Source organism: Emys orbicularis, chromosome 5 (genome assembly GCF_028017835.1).
Source record: "Emys orbicularis isolate rEmyOrb1 chromosome 5, rEmyOrb1.hap1, whole genome shotgun sequence".
Lineage (NCBI taxonomy): Eukaryota > Metazoa > Chordata > Testudines > Emydidae > Emys > Emys orbicularis.
In genome coordinates, this window is record NC_088687.1 from 103,635,164 (window position 1) to 103,651,972 (window position 16,809).

Here is a 16,809-nt window from a genome sequence, read left to right on the forward strand (position 1 = left end):
AACAACAACATAGTAAGAGGAATAAAAAAGTGCCACCCTGGCTAAACAACGAAGTAAAAGAAGCAGTTAGAGGCAAAAAGGCATCCTTTAAAAAGTGGAAGTTAAATCCTATTGAGGAAAATAGAAAGGAGCATAAACTCTGGCAAGTGAAGTGCAAAAAAATAATTAGGAAGGCCAAAAAAGAATTTGAAGAACAGCTAGACCAAGACTCAAAAAGTAACAGCACATTTTTTTTTTCAAGTACATGTTCAGCAGGCTTCCTGCTTCCCAACCAGTGGGCCCCCTGGATGATTGAGACGCTAAAGGAGCACTCAAAGGGGATAAGGCCATTGTGGAAAACTAAATGAATTCTTTGCATCAGTCTTCACGATTGAAGATGTGAGGGGAAATTCCCAAACCCAAGCTATTCTTTGTAGGTGACAAATCTGAGGAACTATCCCAGATTGAGGTGTTATTAGAGGAGGTTTTGGAATAAATTGATAAATTAAACAGTAATAAGTCCCAGGACCAGATGGTATTCACCCAAGAGTTCTGAAGGAACTCAAATGTGAAACTGCAGAACTACTAACTGTAGTCTGTAACGTATCATTTAAATCAGCTTCTGTACCACATGACTGGAGGATAGCTAATGTGACGCCAATTTTTTTTAAAAAGGCTCCAGAGTCAATCTTGACAATTACAGGCCAGTAAGCCTAATTTCAGTACCGGGCAAATTGGTTGAAACTGTAGTAAAGAACAGAATTATCAGACACACAAATGAACACGATTTGTTGAGGAAGAGTCAACATGGTTTTTATAAAGGGAAATCGTGCTTCATCAATCACTAGAATTCTTTTGAGCGGGTCAATACGCATGTGGACAAGGGGGATCCAGTGGATATAGTGTACTTAGATTTTCAGAAAGCCTTTGACAAGGTCCCTCACCAAAGGCTCTTAAGTAAAGTAAGCTGTCATGGGATAAGAGGGAAGGGCCTCTCCTGGATCAGTAACTGGTTAAAATATAGGAAACAAAGGGTAGGAATAAATGGTCAGTTTTCATAATGGAGAGAGGTAAATAGTGGTGTCCCCCATGGGTCTGTACTGGGACCAGTACTGTCAACATATTCATAAATGATCTGGAAAACTGGTAAACAGTGGGGTGGCAACATTTGCAGATGATACAAAACTACTCAAGATAGCTAAGTCCAAAGCAGACTGCGAAGAGCTACAAAGGGACCTCACAAAACTGGGTGACTTGGCAACAAAATGGCAGATGAAATTCAATGTTGATAAATGCAAAGTAATGCACCTTGGCAAACACAATCCCAACTATACATATAAAATGATGGGGTCTAAATTAGCTGTTACCACTCAAGAAAGAGATCTTGGAGTCACTGTGGATAGTTCTCTGAAAACATCCACTCAATGTGCAGCAGCAGTCAAAAAAGCTAACAGAATGTTGGGAATTGTTAAGAAAGGGATAGATAATAAGATAGAAAATATTGTATTGCCTCTATATAAATTCATGGTATGCCCCCATCTTGAATGCTGTGTGCAGATTAGGTCACCCCATCCCAAAAAAGATATATTGGAATTGGAAAAGGTACAGAGAAGGGCAACAAAAATGATTAGGGGCATGGAACAGCTTCCATATGAGGAGAGGTTAATAAGACAGGGACTTTTCAGCTTGGAAAAAAGACGACTAAGGGGTGATATGATAGAGGTCTATAAAATCATGACTGGTGTGAAGAAAGCAAATAAGGAAATATTATTTACTCCTCATTACACAAGGGCTAGGGTTGACCAAATGAAATTAACAGGCAGCAGGCTTAAAAAAAACCAAAAGGAAGTATTTCTTCACACAACACACAGTCAACCTATTGAACTCTTTGCCAGAGGATGTTGTGAAGGCCAAAACTATAACTGGGTTCAAAAAAGAACTAGATAAGTTCATGGAAGATAGGTCCATCAATGGCTATTAGCCAGGATGGGCAGGGATGGTGTCCCTAGCCTCTGTTTGTCTGAAGCTGGGAGTGGGCGACAGGGGATGGATCACTTGATGATTACCTGTTCTGTTCATTCCCTCTGAAGCAGCTGGCATTGGCCACTGTCGGAAGATGGGCGTCTGGGCTAAATGGACCATTGCTCTGACCCAGTATGGCCGTTTTTATGAAATGTGGCATCACTGGGTAGACTGAGAGACTCAAAGAAACATTTGATACTTTGTATCAAATTATACCAAAGAGCTACTTTTATGTATTAATTAAAGAAAAGGAACTCCACCCATATCTTTTAAAAATATTAAAATGTTTTAGGTTGTGGAAAATTAGGCTTTTAACTATAAAAAGTGTGTGCTCAATTTTTTAAGAGAATCAAAATGGGCATGTTTTATGTTAATCTTAACTTTGGAATAGTTGTTCCCACTCCATGATGATAAAACACTCCTGCAGAGCTGAGACAGGAATCTGGTGTTTCAGCTCCAAACATGGGGGTATTGAGGAAAAGAGAGAGAACTGTCTATTATAAAAATACCCTTGTCCCCTCTCTAAGCTACAACCGTTCTGGACTCTCACCTGCAATAATGGAAGGGAACATATTGCACATGTAGTGCCCCATCATGCTCATACTGAAGTCGCCCCTGCCTTCCCAAAGCACAACCTTCCATTGATGTAGGATTGAGCCCCAAATTAGACGCTGCATTACCAACAATTTTTATTTGCTTAGCCATAGCCTAGTTTCTTCAAATTGATCTCCCTAAAATCGCATGTACTGGTTTATAACTGTGTGAAAATCATGAAGGGGTAGTAATAAGCTGTTTTGGAGGGAGACAAATGTTGTCAGAATTTTAAAACAGATATCAAACTTCACGGAACCATTTTCCTTTGCTCAGCAATTTTTAAAGCCAAAGTAATAGGATGATTAAAATGGCAACTAGATGCAGTCTTAAGTTTAATGGAGTTCATATCTCTCCTTGGAATGTTATAAAAAAGCATTCCCTCCTAATTGCTATTGAACGGTATTGGCTTTGTCCTTATTGCATCCTGTAGGGTTTTCACACATGGGTAGAAATCCAGCTTTCCCCTGGGAGTCTCAGCACTTGCTTCTAGACCTGGGCAGACTTCAGTCATGAAATCTGTATGGACAGAAGAGCTATTTTAGGCTCTCTTAAGTGCCTTCCAGCACAAAAAGTTAATACTGTGGCTCTCCTGACACCCAGTAGAAGTGCTGTGACTGTGTCATACTTTGTTATTACTAATAAAGCACTTACCTCCATTGCAATTACATGTGCTTCTCTGTGCTGCTGGCTCTCCTCTGCCACAAAACAATGTATCCTCTTTACCACAACATGACAAGTTTTAGAAGTTTTAAAAGTTTTAGTTTTCCTGTTCCTCAGAAGTACATATGCTAGGACTGTGGTCGTAAGGGGGCCTATATAAATATATGGTGCATGTAGGTTTTTAGATGGTGTTTAGTATAAAGGTTTTATTCCCAGGTATGTAGCGAATTAAACAATTCTGTCAAGTATCAGAGGAGTGGCCGTGTTAGTCTGTATCCACAAAAACGAGGAGTCCGGTGGCACTTTAAAGACTAACAGATTTATTTGGGCATAAGCTTTCATGGGTAAAAAAATACTTCTTCAGATGCATGGAGTGAAAATTACAGATACAAGCATAAATATACTGGCATATGAAGAGAAGGGAGTTACCTTACAAGTGGAGAACCAGTGATGACAAGGCCAATTCAATCAGGGTGGATGTGGTCCACTCCCAATAATTGATGAGGAGGTGTCAATACCAAGAGAGGGAAAATTGCTTTTGTAGTGAGCCAGCCACTCCCAGTCCCCATTCAAGCCCAAATTAATGGTATTAAGTTTGCAAATGAATTGTAGCTCTGCAGTTTCTCTTTGAAGTTTTTTTGTTGAAGTATGGCTACTTTTAAATCTGTTGTTGAATGTTCAGGGAGATTGAAGTGTTTTCCTATTGGCTTTTGTATGTTACCATTCCTGATGTCTGATTTGTGTCATTTATTCTTTTACATGGAGACTGTCCGGTTCTGGGGTAGTTACCTTGAGGTACTTAACTTTCCTGCCGCAACAGCCAAATACTCTTAACCCCTGTAAACAGTAGGTTGGCCCTCAAAGTTGTAACATAGAAATTTCCCCATTATGTTGTCTTGACCCGGACAGAAAAGGAAATACAATTTAGTCAATGTAAGGCATTCAGCAAATAAATGCCAATATACAAAGATAAGGAGTGACCATTTGCTCTAACCCAGTGGTGTCCAAACTTTTCCTGTTGTGCCCCTCCCCCTGTAATGGAATGTGTTCGTGTTCTTCCCTCTCACCCCCGCTTCCCCCCCCCCCCCCATTACTACAGTTAACTCAGCAGAGGAGCTTGGGCTGGAGCTGGGGACAGAACTGGGATGGGAGAAGGGCTTGGGCTAGAGGTGGAGCTAAATGAGGGCAGAGCTGGGATGGGGGCAGAGCAGGGGGCGGAGTGGAGCTGAGGCTGGGTCTGGAGATGGGCTGGGGACGGAGCGGAGCAGGTCTGGGCTTGGAGTGGCGCGGAACTGGGTGGTGCTCTGTCCCCAGTCCCCATGGAGTCTGGCTCAGGCCCCGCTGCGTGCCCCCTCGAATGTTCCTCTGCACCCCCATGTGGGGGCGTGCCCCACAGTTTGGGGACCACTGCTCTAATCCCTGTCTCCCAGGGCAAATAGTGTTGCAGGCTGCAGCAGGAGAGACAGAATAGCCCTTTACTCCTCCCTCTGCTTAAGGGGCAGGGCAGCTCCTTCCTATCCAATCATCATTAGAGCCAGAGGTGGGCTATAGTTAGTTGGGAAGCTGGGCTACAGTTACTTGGGAAGGGCATGATGCCATTGGCATGCACCCAGGTAAACAACACTACACTGCTCACAAGAAGTCCAGCCCAGCTGTTGCTTTTTCAGCCTGTCTGTGTGGAGGGGAAGGAGACTGGGGAAGAACAGGCACCCCGAATTATGTCTTGTATCTCTTGATATTGGAAGCTATTGTACCTGATGTGCTACGATGATGCACCAATGCAGCACCACTTAAACCAGTTAAACCTAAGGGTATGTCTACACTACGGGATTAATCCGAATTTATATAATTCGAATTTGGGAAACAGATTGTATAAAGTCGAATGTATGCGGCCACACTAAGCACATTAATTCGGTGGTGTGCGTCCATGTACCGGGGCTAGCATCGATTTCTGGAGCGTTGCACTGTGGGTAGCTATCCCATAGCTATCCCATAGTTCCTGCAGTCTCCCCCGCCCATTGGAATTCTGGGTTGAGATCCCAGTGCCTGATGGGGCAAAAAACATTGTTGCAGGTGGTTCTGGGTACAGCCTCACCCCTCCCTCCATGAAAGCAACGGACGGCAGACAACCATTTCGCGCCTTTTTTCCTGGGTGAACACTGCAGACTCCATACCACGGCAAGCATGGAGCCCGCTCAGCTCAAGACAGCAGTCATGAACATTGTAAACACCTCGCGCGTTCTCGTGCAGTTTATGCTGAACCAGGACCAGAAAAATGAGGCAAGGCGGCGACGGCAGCACAGCGACAAGCGTGATGAGGACATGGACACGGACACAGAATTCTCTCAAACCGCGGGCCTCGGTGCTTTGGAGATCATGTTGTTAATGGGGAAGGTTCTATCCATGGAACGCCGATTCTGGGCCTGGGAAACAAACACAGACTGGTGGGACCGCATAGTGTTGCAGGTGTGGGACGATTCCCAGTGGCTGCGAAACTTTCACATGCGTAAGGGCACTTTCATGGAACTTTGTGACTTGCTGTCCCCTGCCCTGAAATGCCAGAATACCAAGATGAGAGCAGCCCTCACAGTTGAGAAGCGAGTGGCGATAGCCCTGTGGAAGCTTGCAACGCCAGACAGCTACCAGTCAGTCGGGAATCAATTTGGAGTGGGCAAATCTACTGTGGGGGCTGCTGTGATGCAAGTAGCCAAAGCAATCACTGAGGTGCTGCTACGAAAGGTAGTGACTCTGGGAAATGTGCAGGTCATAGTGGATGGCTTTGCTGCAATGGGATTCCCTAACTGTGGTGGGGCGATCGATGGAACCCATATCCCTATCTTGGCACTGGAGCACCAGGGTACCCAGTACATAAACCGCAAGGGGTACTTTTCAATGGTGCTGCAAGCACTTGTGGATCACAAGGGACGTTTCACCAACATCAACGTGGGCTGGCCGGGAAGGGTTCATGATACTCGCGTCTTCAGGAACACTACTCTGTTTAAACGGCTGCAGCAAGGGACTTACTTCCCGGACCAGAAAATAACCGTTGGGGATGTTGAAATGCCAATAGTTATTCTTGGGGACCCAGCCTACCCCTTAATGCCATGGCTCATGGAGCCATACACAGGCAGCCTGGACAGGAGTCAGGAGCTGTTAAACTACAGGCTGAGCAAGTGCAGAATGGTGGTAGAATGTGCATTTGGCCATTTAAAAGGTCGCTGGCGATCGTTACTGACTCGCTCAGACCTCAGCCAAACCAATATCCCCATTGTTATTTCTGCTTGCTGTGTGCTCCACAATCTCTGTGAAAGTAAGGGGGAGACCTTTATGGTGGGGTGGGAGGCTGAGGCAAATCGCCTGGCTGCTGATTACGCGCAGCCAGACACCAGGGCGATTAGAAGAGCACACCAGGAAGCGCTGTGCATCAGAGAAGCTTTGAAAACCAGTTTCATGACTGGCCAGGCTACAGTGTGAAATTTCTGTTTGTTTCTCCTTCATGAAAACCCGCCCCCTTTATTGACTCATTCTCTGTAAGGAACCCACCCTCCCCCTTCCCCCAGCTTGCTTTCAAAGGAAATAAAGTCACTATCATTTAAAAATCATGTATTCTTTATTAATTGATTATAAAAAGAGGGAGAGAACTGACAAGGTAGCCCGGTGGGGTTTGGGAGGAGGATCAGAGGGAAGGAAAAGGCCACTAAAAAAAGGTTAAAAAAATGACAGCCTTTTGCTTGGGCTGTCCACTGGGGTGGAATGGGAGGGTGTACGGAGCCTCCCCCCCCGCGTTCTTACACGTCTGGGTGAGGAGGCTATGGAACATGGTGAGGGGGAAGGGGGGTTATACAGGGGCTGTAGCGGCACTCTGTTATCCTGCTGCCGTTCCTGAAGCTCCACCAGACGCCGGAGCACGTCTGTTTGCTCACGCAGCAGCCCCAGCGTTGCATCCTGCCTCCTCTGATCTTCCTGCCGCCACATCTCATCTTGAGCGTCTCTCCTCTGCTCACGTTGGTCCCTCCTGTCCTCACGTTCACTGGCTTCTTTCCTATACTTTGAAACCGTGTCCTTCCACTCATTCAGATGAGCTCTTTCACTGCGGGTGGATTCCATGATTTCTGCGAACATATCGTCTCGCGTCTTCTTTTTCCGACGCCTTATCTGAGATAGCCTTCGGGACGGAGGAGGGAGGCTTGAAGAATTTGCAGCTGCTGGAGGGAGGGAAAAAAGGAGAGAATTTTTTAAAAAGATACATTTTGCAGAACAATGCTTATACTCTTTCACAGTGACCAACACTATTCACATTACATAGCACATGTGATTTCTGTGCAAGGTCGCATTTTGCCTCTTAATATTGAGTGCCTGTGGCTTTGCTGATAGAGATCACAGACGCAGGTCTGGGCAACAGAATTCGGCTTGCATGCGGCCATGGTAAGCCATTGTCTTTTGGTTTCTGCGCCCTCCTTTCCCACATACCAAGCAAAGCCCGTTGAGTGCTGCGGTTTTCCTGTTAACCTTCAGCAGCAGAAAACAAACTAACCCCCCCCCCCTCCAATTCTCTGGATGATCACTTTATCCCTCCCCCCACCGCGTGGCTGGTATCAGGGAAGATCCCTGCTAGCCAAACGCGAAAAGCTCTGGGCCAATTCCCCCCCCCCCCGCACTTGGCTAACTGCAGGGAAGGATTTCTTTTCAGCCACAGGCAAACAGCCCAGTAGGAACGGCCACCTCTGTCCCCTTAATTAAATTCCCGTATTTCAACCAGGTTTCCACGAGCGATATCACTCTTCTGAGGATTACACAGCGAGATAAAGAACGGATGTTGCTTGAATGCCAGCAAACACCGGGACCATACGCTGCCAGGCTTTGTCATGCAATGATACCAGATTACTTGCTGCAAGCATGGCGTGGTCAAGTGTCCTACCATGGAGGACGGAATAAGGCTGCACTGCCCAGAAACCTTGTGGCAAGGCTTTTGGAGTACCTCCAGGAGAGCTTCATGGAGATGTCCCTGGAGGATTTCCGCTCCATCCCCAGACACGTTAACAGACTTTTCCAGTAGCTGTACTGGCCGCGAATGCATCCCAAGTCCTCAGGGCAAAGTAATCATTAAAAAACGCTTGCTTTTAAAACAAGTTTTATATTTTAAAAGGTAAACTCACCTGAGGTCCCTTCCATGGGGTCGTGGTCTTGGATTCTGGCTTCGGAGGGTTGGGAGGGTACTTCAGTCAGGCTGAGAAAAAGATCCTGGCTGTTGGGGAGAACGGAGTGCTGGGTGCTCTCCGCAAGCTCGTCCTCCTCCTCTTCCCCGTCCGCAGAATCCTCAGGTGTAGCTGATGAGATTATCCCCGCCTCGGAATCCACGGTGAGAGGTGGGGTAGTGGTGGCAGCCCCCCCTAGAACTGCATGCAGCTCGGCGTAGAAGCGGCATGTCCGCGGCTCTGACCCGGAGCGACCGTTTGCCTCCTTTGTTTTTTGATAGGCTTGTCTGAGCTCCTTGACTTTCTCGCGGCACTGATCTGAGTCCCTATTGTGGCCTCTCTCCATCATGCCCTTGGAAATTTTTTTCAAAAGTTTTGGCATTTCGTCTTTTCGAACGAAGTTCTGCTAGCACTGAATCCTCTCCCCATATAGCGATCAGATCCAGTACCTCCCGTACGGTCCATGCTGGTGCTCTTTTTCGATTATCGGTCTGCATGGTTACCTGTGCTGATGAGCTATCTGTGGTCACCTGTGCTCTCCACGCTGGGCAAACAGGAAATGAAATTCAAATGTTCGCGGGGCTTTTCCTGTCTACCTGGCCAGAGCATCCGAGTTCAGATTGCTGTCCAGAGCGGTCACAATGGTGCACTGTGGGATAGCTCCCGGAGGCCAATACCATTGAATTGCGGCCACACTAACCCTAATTCGAAATGACAATATCGATTTTGGCGCTACTCCGCTCGTCGGGGTGGAGTACAGAAATCGATTTAAAGAGCCTTTTATTTCGAAATAAATGGCTTCGTTGTGTGGACGGGTGCAGGGTTAATTCGATTTAACGCTGCTAAATCCGAATTAAAGTCATAGTGTAGACCAGGTCAAAGTGAAACTGTTGCAACAGCATGGAGGACAGGTTTGCAGTCATCTGTCTTTGAGAAGGTAACTCAAGTAATCTGCCAATCAGAAAAAGCACCAGTCTGTCTGGAGAGTCAGTACCTTAATTATTCAGAGGAAAGATGTGAAGTAGAATTAAATCCTAAAATAAGAGTTCTCAACAGGCTGCAGTATTTTGCCTTCCCAGTTCTAGAATTCATTTCATATAATAATTGTGTATTGGCAAACATCTAGTGTTTCATATCACATCTGTTTCCAAGTTATTTGTCAAACAGGTATTCATTAAGTCAGAGTAAATAAATGTATTTGTTCTGGCACTAGTTAGAATTATCTCAAGAATGTCTTACTTGTTATAAAGAGAGATTTTCAAGATTCTATTTCCAAATCTTATTTCTGATACTTGACTAAAGGCCCATTGTTTGCTTACCAGTGGGTGTCCTTATCTGAAACAAACAAAAAAGATTTTGGAGACATTTTGCAGCCATTTCCTGCCATATAAAGAAATTCAAGTAAAGGAAACTATATTTTTAATATGATAGGGTGCCAGTAACAACTAAATGTAGGTAGGAACAGTGAGTCATTGCCATTGCTGAGTGTTTACTTGCTCATTTCTAAATCTTTCCTCCTTCCCTCTCTCAAGTCAAACCAGTGACTCACTGTTTTAGACATTGTAGAGAAATGACTTTCAGTTCAGAAGAGCGTTTTATCTATTTCCATTTAATCAGTGTGGATATCAGTAACACTTAAATTCAGACTACACCATGTACTTTTTGCAGTCTTAAGTTGTGAGGGAAATGTGTTGAAGAGAGGTTCATATTAGGGTTTTTTAAAACCAATCTACTGTAAGGCTTAAAGGTTTTTGTCTGTTACTGTTATGTTCATGGAATATACAGAGAGAAGTTAGATGAAAGCATAAAGAATCTTCCTGGAAGGTAACACTTATTTCTTAGAATTCAGAATAACACACACAAACCTCAAAACAGAGAGACACAAAGCAGGTTGTTCCCTTAAATAGAAAGGCACATCTCACCCCACCTTACTATGGGCTTACTGTTTGCAGACCGACTACACAAGATCCAGACCACATGTTTTCCTATACAGGCCCCTAGATGCTAGCAGGACCAGCAACTCCCTTGAAATTTCAAGCGACAGCTTACAATTCTAACGTAGTTTTCAGTACAACACTGTTACCTCGATGCAGTGTAAACTGTATCAGAACGAACAAAATTTACCTGAGAGATCTTGTATTTTAGTGGTAAATGATAGAAGAAATGCACAGATTCTTATTAGCTTTTTAAAAAAATTAGAAGACTGGGTGAGCGATCACTTTAAATTGTATACCTGGAAAATACTAAGGTAAGATTGAATTTAACAAGTGTAAAATTGACCTTTGATTTTATTAAACCTTGTTTTTACTAAATATAATTTTTGGGCCTAAATTTTACAAATTTGTTTTCCTTTTTAAATTTTTCTAGGCTTGGGAATATAATTCTTCCAATAAAAATGTTAGCAAGTTAGTCTTAAACATTGATAAGAAGTTTCTTATTCCAGAGCAACAGGAACAAAATGTTATGGTAGTCAAGGAAGATGAGCAGACTAATTCCCAAAGAAATAAATATTGACCTAGAACTGAAGCAAAGTACTGCATGATATTAAGAGCATTGCTCAGCAGATGGGATAGGTGGACCGAGAAGACCAATAGGTTGCGTCTACACTGCACACTAGTGGTGGCGGTGTATAGGGCTTGTGTAGATACATGCCACAGCGAAAAACAAGCTGCGTCCACACTGTGGTATGTAGCTACATGCAGCATTGAAAGGCTTTGGTGGGGGGAGGTAGTGGGGAAAGGCTTCAGTGGCTCCCTGGTGGCAGAGCCTTTCCCTGTGGCACAGAAAGATTCCAGCAGTGGGATGCTAAACTGCTAAAAATAGCAGTGTAGAGAGGGGAGGCACTGTTTGTGTGAGTAGAGAGCCATGTTGGTATATACAAATACTTTATTTGCCTAAGCTGTGCCTTACCGTCTATACTGCTATTGATACCTGTTCTGGGGGGGAGAGGGGAGGTAGCTGTACACGTACTCTACACATCACTGTAAAAAGTGTGCAGTGTAAACATGCTATTAGGCTGTGTCCTTATCTTTCCTTACCGTGTTCCTCCCCTTGTCCCTGTTTGATTGTTAGAATTTAAACTCTGAGCCTGGGATTTCTGGTATTTTGATCTCCATATCTTACTTTTTCAAAACTGAAATATAGGGATGATTTAGTAGAACCGTGACATTGTTTGGTCCTTTTCATTTTGTAACTTATGTTCCCGTCTACAACAATTAGCTACTCCCAGCCATTCATAGAATCATAGAATATCAGGGTTGGAAGGGACCGACTGCCGCCCTCACTGCGACCACCCGTGGCTTGCCGCCCCAGGCACGCGCTTCCTGCGCTGGTGCCTGGAGCCACCCCTGCGACTTATACAGCCCAAAATGCCATTAACCTTCTTGGCAACAAGGGCAAACTGTTGACTCCTATCCAGCTTCTCGTCCACTGTAATCCCTAAGTCCTTTTCTGCTGAACTGCTGCCTAGTCATTCGGTCCCTAGTCTGTAGCAGTGCATGGGATTCTTCCTTCCTAAGTGCAGGACTCTGCACTTGTCCTTGTTGAACCTCATCAGGTTTCTTTTGGCCCAATCCTCTAATTTGTCTAGGTCCCTCTGTATCCTATCCCTACCCTCCAGCGTATCTACCACTCCTCCCAGTTTAGTGTCATCTGCAAACTTGCTGAGGGCACAGTCCACGCCATCCTCCAGATCATTAATGAAGATATTGAACAAAACCAGGACCGACCCTTGGAGCACTCCGCTTGATACCGGCTGCCAACTAGACATGGAGCCATTGATCACTACCGTTTGAGCCCAACGATCTAGCCAGCTTTCTATCCACCTTATAGTCCATTCATCTAGCCCATACTTCTTTAACTTGCTGGCAAGAATACTCTGGGAGACCGTATCAAAAGCTTTGCTAAAGTCAAGGAATAACACGTCCACAAAGCCAGTTATCTCGTCATAGAGGGCAGTTAGGTTAGTCAGGCATGATTTATTCATTATAAATCACCTGAGGACGAGGAACTGAGATCAATATATTGAAAATGACTTGATATACTAGATAAAGCTTTATGATAGAATGAACTAATTTCAACATAAGGTTATCTGCCCTAAAAAGGAAGAGTCTGTAAAGAACTATAATGGAGTGTTTTTTAGCAGAGTAAATTAACGACAAAATTACTAGCCATTTCCAAGACATGCCAAGTCTCATTGGATCTTGTGACTGCAGGTGAATGTTTTGACACTTCTGCATGATGGAGCTGCCTTTTCAACATGAAAATCTCTAAGGTCTTATTTTGAAAATTTTAAAGGATATAAGAATTTGGGATAGACTATCATTTTGACACATTAGTGTCTCAAAGGTGGATGATAGTGTTACATCCTGCTCCAGTATTCCACTGTATGGCAACTCCAATCTCTTGCAATTACAGGTTTCCATATGCTTCTATAGCTTTTTTTTTTTTAGATTATATTGGAGATATCCCATCTCCTAGAACTGGAAGGGACCTTGAAAGGTCATCGAGTCCAGCCCCCTGCCTTCACTAGCAGGACCAAGTACTGATTTTGCCCCAGATCCTTAAGTGGCCCCCTCAAGGATTGAACTCACAACCCTGGGTTTAGCAGGCCAATGCTCAAACCACTGAGCTAGCTACTAGGCAGAGTCCTAGTCACTGTTCCTAGCTCTGATCCTGTCAGGCAGACTGCAAGCTCAAACCCCCTTGTTTGCAACATGAGACTGCCGCCCTAGAAGTTACAAAGTGGCGGGACCTCCTACCACCTGTTGAGGGTGAGAAGCCCTGGTGGGCCAGCCTATATTCCACCCTTGTCCCGAGGCCCGCCGGGGATATCAGCTGGCGGCTCCTTCATGGGGCCGTGAGCACGGGCGTGTACTTGGCGCAGTTTACCCCTGTCCCAGCCACCTGTCCTTTCTGCGGCGTGAGGGAGACTCTGGCTCACGTTTACTTGGAGTGCGCCAGGTTGCGGCCCCTACACCGGCTCCTCACCAATATTATGTTGCGTTTTTGATTGCACTTTTCCCCTCACCTTCTCATTTACGCACTCCCTATCCGTGGCCCCACTAAGTCACGGGACTTCCTGGTCAACTTCCTCTTGGCCCTGGCTAAACTGGCCATTTATAAAACCAGGGAGAGGGGGTTGGCCGATGGAGGCTCCTGGAGGGGCCTGTTTCCGGTCCTCTGTCCATTCATGTATCCAGGCAGAGTTCCTCTGGGCAGCGTCCACTGGCTCCCTTGACACCTTTGAGGAGCAGTGGGCGCTGTCCGGGGTTCTCTGCTCGGTGTCCCCGTCAGGTTCCCTTCTTTTGACCCTTTGACCACACTCCTGTCCCTGTTTTTACGTTAGTTGTCCCCCGTAATCATTTGAGTTTCAGGCCCTCTGGATCCTCCCCTTAGGCTGTGGGGGGACCCTTTAGCAGTGGGCGGGCTTACGCCCGCCCACTTCCTGAAGCCCAATAGGTAGAAGTTAAACCAGTGCCTCAGACTTTGAATGCCCAAGAGCTCCGCTGTATCTGTGCGTGCTCTGGGCTTCTAGTTTAAACTTTTCAGGGACAATGTGGCAGGAAAGGAAGGAATTTAGGCTTAGCAAAGGAATTTCTTAACCACAGTAACTTTACCCTTAAAAGGATTTGAGAGTTACAGCTCTTTTAAAAATAACAAAAGTCCTGAGATGTCCCTTCCCCATGTCTGATCCTTCTGCGAGTCCAAGGTTTGTCAGCATTCCAGGCTGTACAGAGTCCCTCTTATGTTCTCTCTCCTAGGCATCATGTTTACATGGGGTGATGGTTGGCCCCCAGCTTAAAGCATCATGTTACTCTTATGGTCTGTTTGCTTGCCATTTGTTCCTCCTGAAATGTTTTAGCCGCCTCCCCTTGTCATGCTGGCACCAGCTGCATAGAAACCCTTTGTTCCATGGAGGTGGACCAGTAGGTGTGTCAGTCAAAGTCCATAGTTTCAGATTGCCTTCTTGATGGTAGTCCTTCAATGAGGTGTCAAGCACTATTCCTGGGTTAGGCTGTAGTATGGAATGGAATTCAATAGTCTTACCTTAGGCAAGTTTAGACATGTGTTCAACACACAATACAAAATAGAGTTCAAAATTTGATACACATATCGTCTGTGTCACAGTTAGCAGTTGGCCTGTAAGAGGAAATAATTGAACTTTGACTTCTTGATGAAGCAACGTTGTGGAAGTTATGAATGTAGACAGCATGACTAGTAGGACTTTGATAAATGTGGGGGAGAGCTGTAAACCAGGAATTTCCTTTTTTGGCATACTTGGTAAAAATATTGATCTTTATGGCTTTTGGATGAAAGATGCTGGTCTGAGAATTGTTAGTGTAATGCTTAAATTTTGTGTAGCGCTCTGAGAGCACTTTAAAAAGGCTAAGTAAGGATCCATATTATCATTTTTACAGATGAGGAAATAAAAGGATAGAGACACTGATTTTTACAAGGTCACAGAGCAAATTAGTGGTAGAGATTGCAATGCTGATGGAGAGTTTCCTGTCTTCACCAATATGAAAGAACAACCATGGTTTTCTAATGCAGGGTTTTTCAGAAGCTGCCCCTTAGCAAATTCAAAATCATAGTGTCGTGCAAATTATAATGAGGATTAATGGCATTCATACAGAGAATTCAGTAATATTGAAAATGCATGACTTTAGCAGTACAAAGATGACTATATACTCACATCTAAAAATCTGCATTCAAGTATTCATAGGACAGCACAGTAGTAAATATTACTGCATACAGTAATGTAGAATGCATATGAAACTATAATCTTGTTTGCCATCTAGGAAACCTGAAATGGCAGTCACGAGCATTATATTACAGTGGTTACTGATAGCTATTGCTATCTTTTGATTGCAAAATAGTTTAATTTATAACTCTGTCTTCAAATGCAAAACTTCCTGGAAAAGAAAATTACCTTTTGAACTCAGGACATTGAGCAAAATCCTTTCAGCAACTCAGAGCATGGGATCCTACTTCCTCTGTATCATGCAATGTCCATTTGATTTTTATTTAAGGCTAAGTTGTTAGTCTTTCTCTGAAAAATACCTGGCTGGAGATGCCACTCTCTTCTTGGGCTTGATCCTGTGCTCATTGAAGTCCATGACAAAGCTTCCATAGACTGTAATGGTACAGGATGAGGGCCCTAATACACTATTACTTAAATAGTCAATATTTGAAAAAAGTACAGAATTCTAACTGGATAATGTAATAAGGCCAAATTGAAAAAAAGTAAGGCTTATGCTAGGCTCAATAAAATATTCAGTATGATATATACAGAGAGGGAGTCTGAGTTGTTCTTTAATTTTTATATTGTTCTGGTTATTCTCCTCACCCCCCGACTTAGAATTAGAATTAAGAACACACAAGTGGCTGGCATGTTTTAAGTAGTTGTTTTAACCTGCATGTTATGTTGCTACATGAAAGTTATGTACACTTTCTGACAAACATTACTCAACTTCTTTGTTTGTTTCAAGTTCTCTGCTGGAAAGAAGAAATGTGGATGTTTTAAATATTTCTGAGAGCCCAACTTCTTGTACTGGGAGCCCAACTTCACAGAAAAGTGAGTTGAATGCTGTTATATTTATATTTTAAATTGAGAGAACAGATCTCATTTAAATAACTTACCAGAAATTGATATTGAATTATTATAGGAAAATCTGGTAAGCTGGAAAGGAAAGATAAATATAATGCCAAGCAAGTAACCATATCTATATGGTACCATATGTTTTATGTAGGGCTGTCGATTAATTATAGCTAACTCATGCAATTAACTCAAAAAATTAACTGTGATTAAAAAAATAAATTGTAATTAATCGTACTGTTAAACAATAGAATACCAATTGAAATTTATTAAATATTTTTGGATGTTTTTCTACATTTTCAAATATATTGATTTCTATTACAATACAGACTACAAAGTGTACAATGCTCACTTTATATTATTATTTTTATTACAAATATTTGCACTGTAAAATGATAAAGGAAATAGTATTTTTCAATTCACCTCATACATGTACTGCAGTGCAATCTCTTTTTCGTGAAAGTGTAACTTACAAATGTAGATTTTTTTTGTTACATAACTGCACTCAAAAAGAAAACAATGTAAAACTTTAGAGCCTACAAGTCCACTCAGTCCTACTTCATATTCAGCTAATCGCTAAGACATAAGTTTGTTTACATTTACGGGAGATAATGCTGGCTACTTTTTATTTACAATATCACCTGAAAGTGAGAACAGGTGTTCGTATGGCACTTTAGTAGCAGGCATTGCAAGGTATTTACGTGCCAGATATGCTAAACATTCATATGCCCCTTCATGCTTTGGCCACCATTCCAGAGGACA

General features: G+C 43.7%; 1 protein-coding gene across 1 annotated transcript in view; it reads left to right on the top strand.

Moving 5' to 3' along the window:
* ARAP2 (ArfGAP with RhoGAP domain, ankyrin repeat and PH domain 2) overlaps positions 1-16,809 on the top strand; it is a 203,463-nt gene that overhangs the window by 5,529 nt on the left and 181,125 nt on the right. The window contains exon 2 of the mRNA XM_065405009.1: positions 15,941-16,026. Coding sequence (XP_065261081.1) covers positions 15,941-16,026 — 86 coding nt within the window. The remainder of the gene's footprint in view (positions 1-15,940; positions 16,027-16,809) is intronic.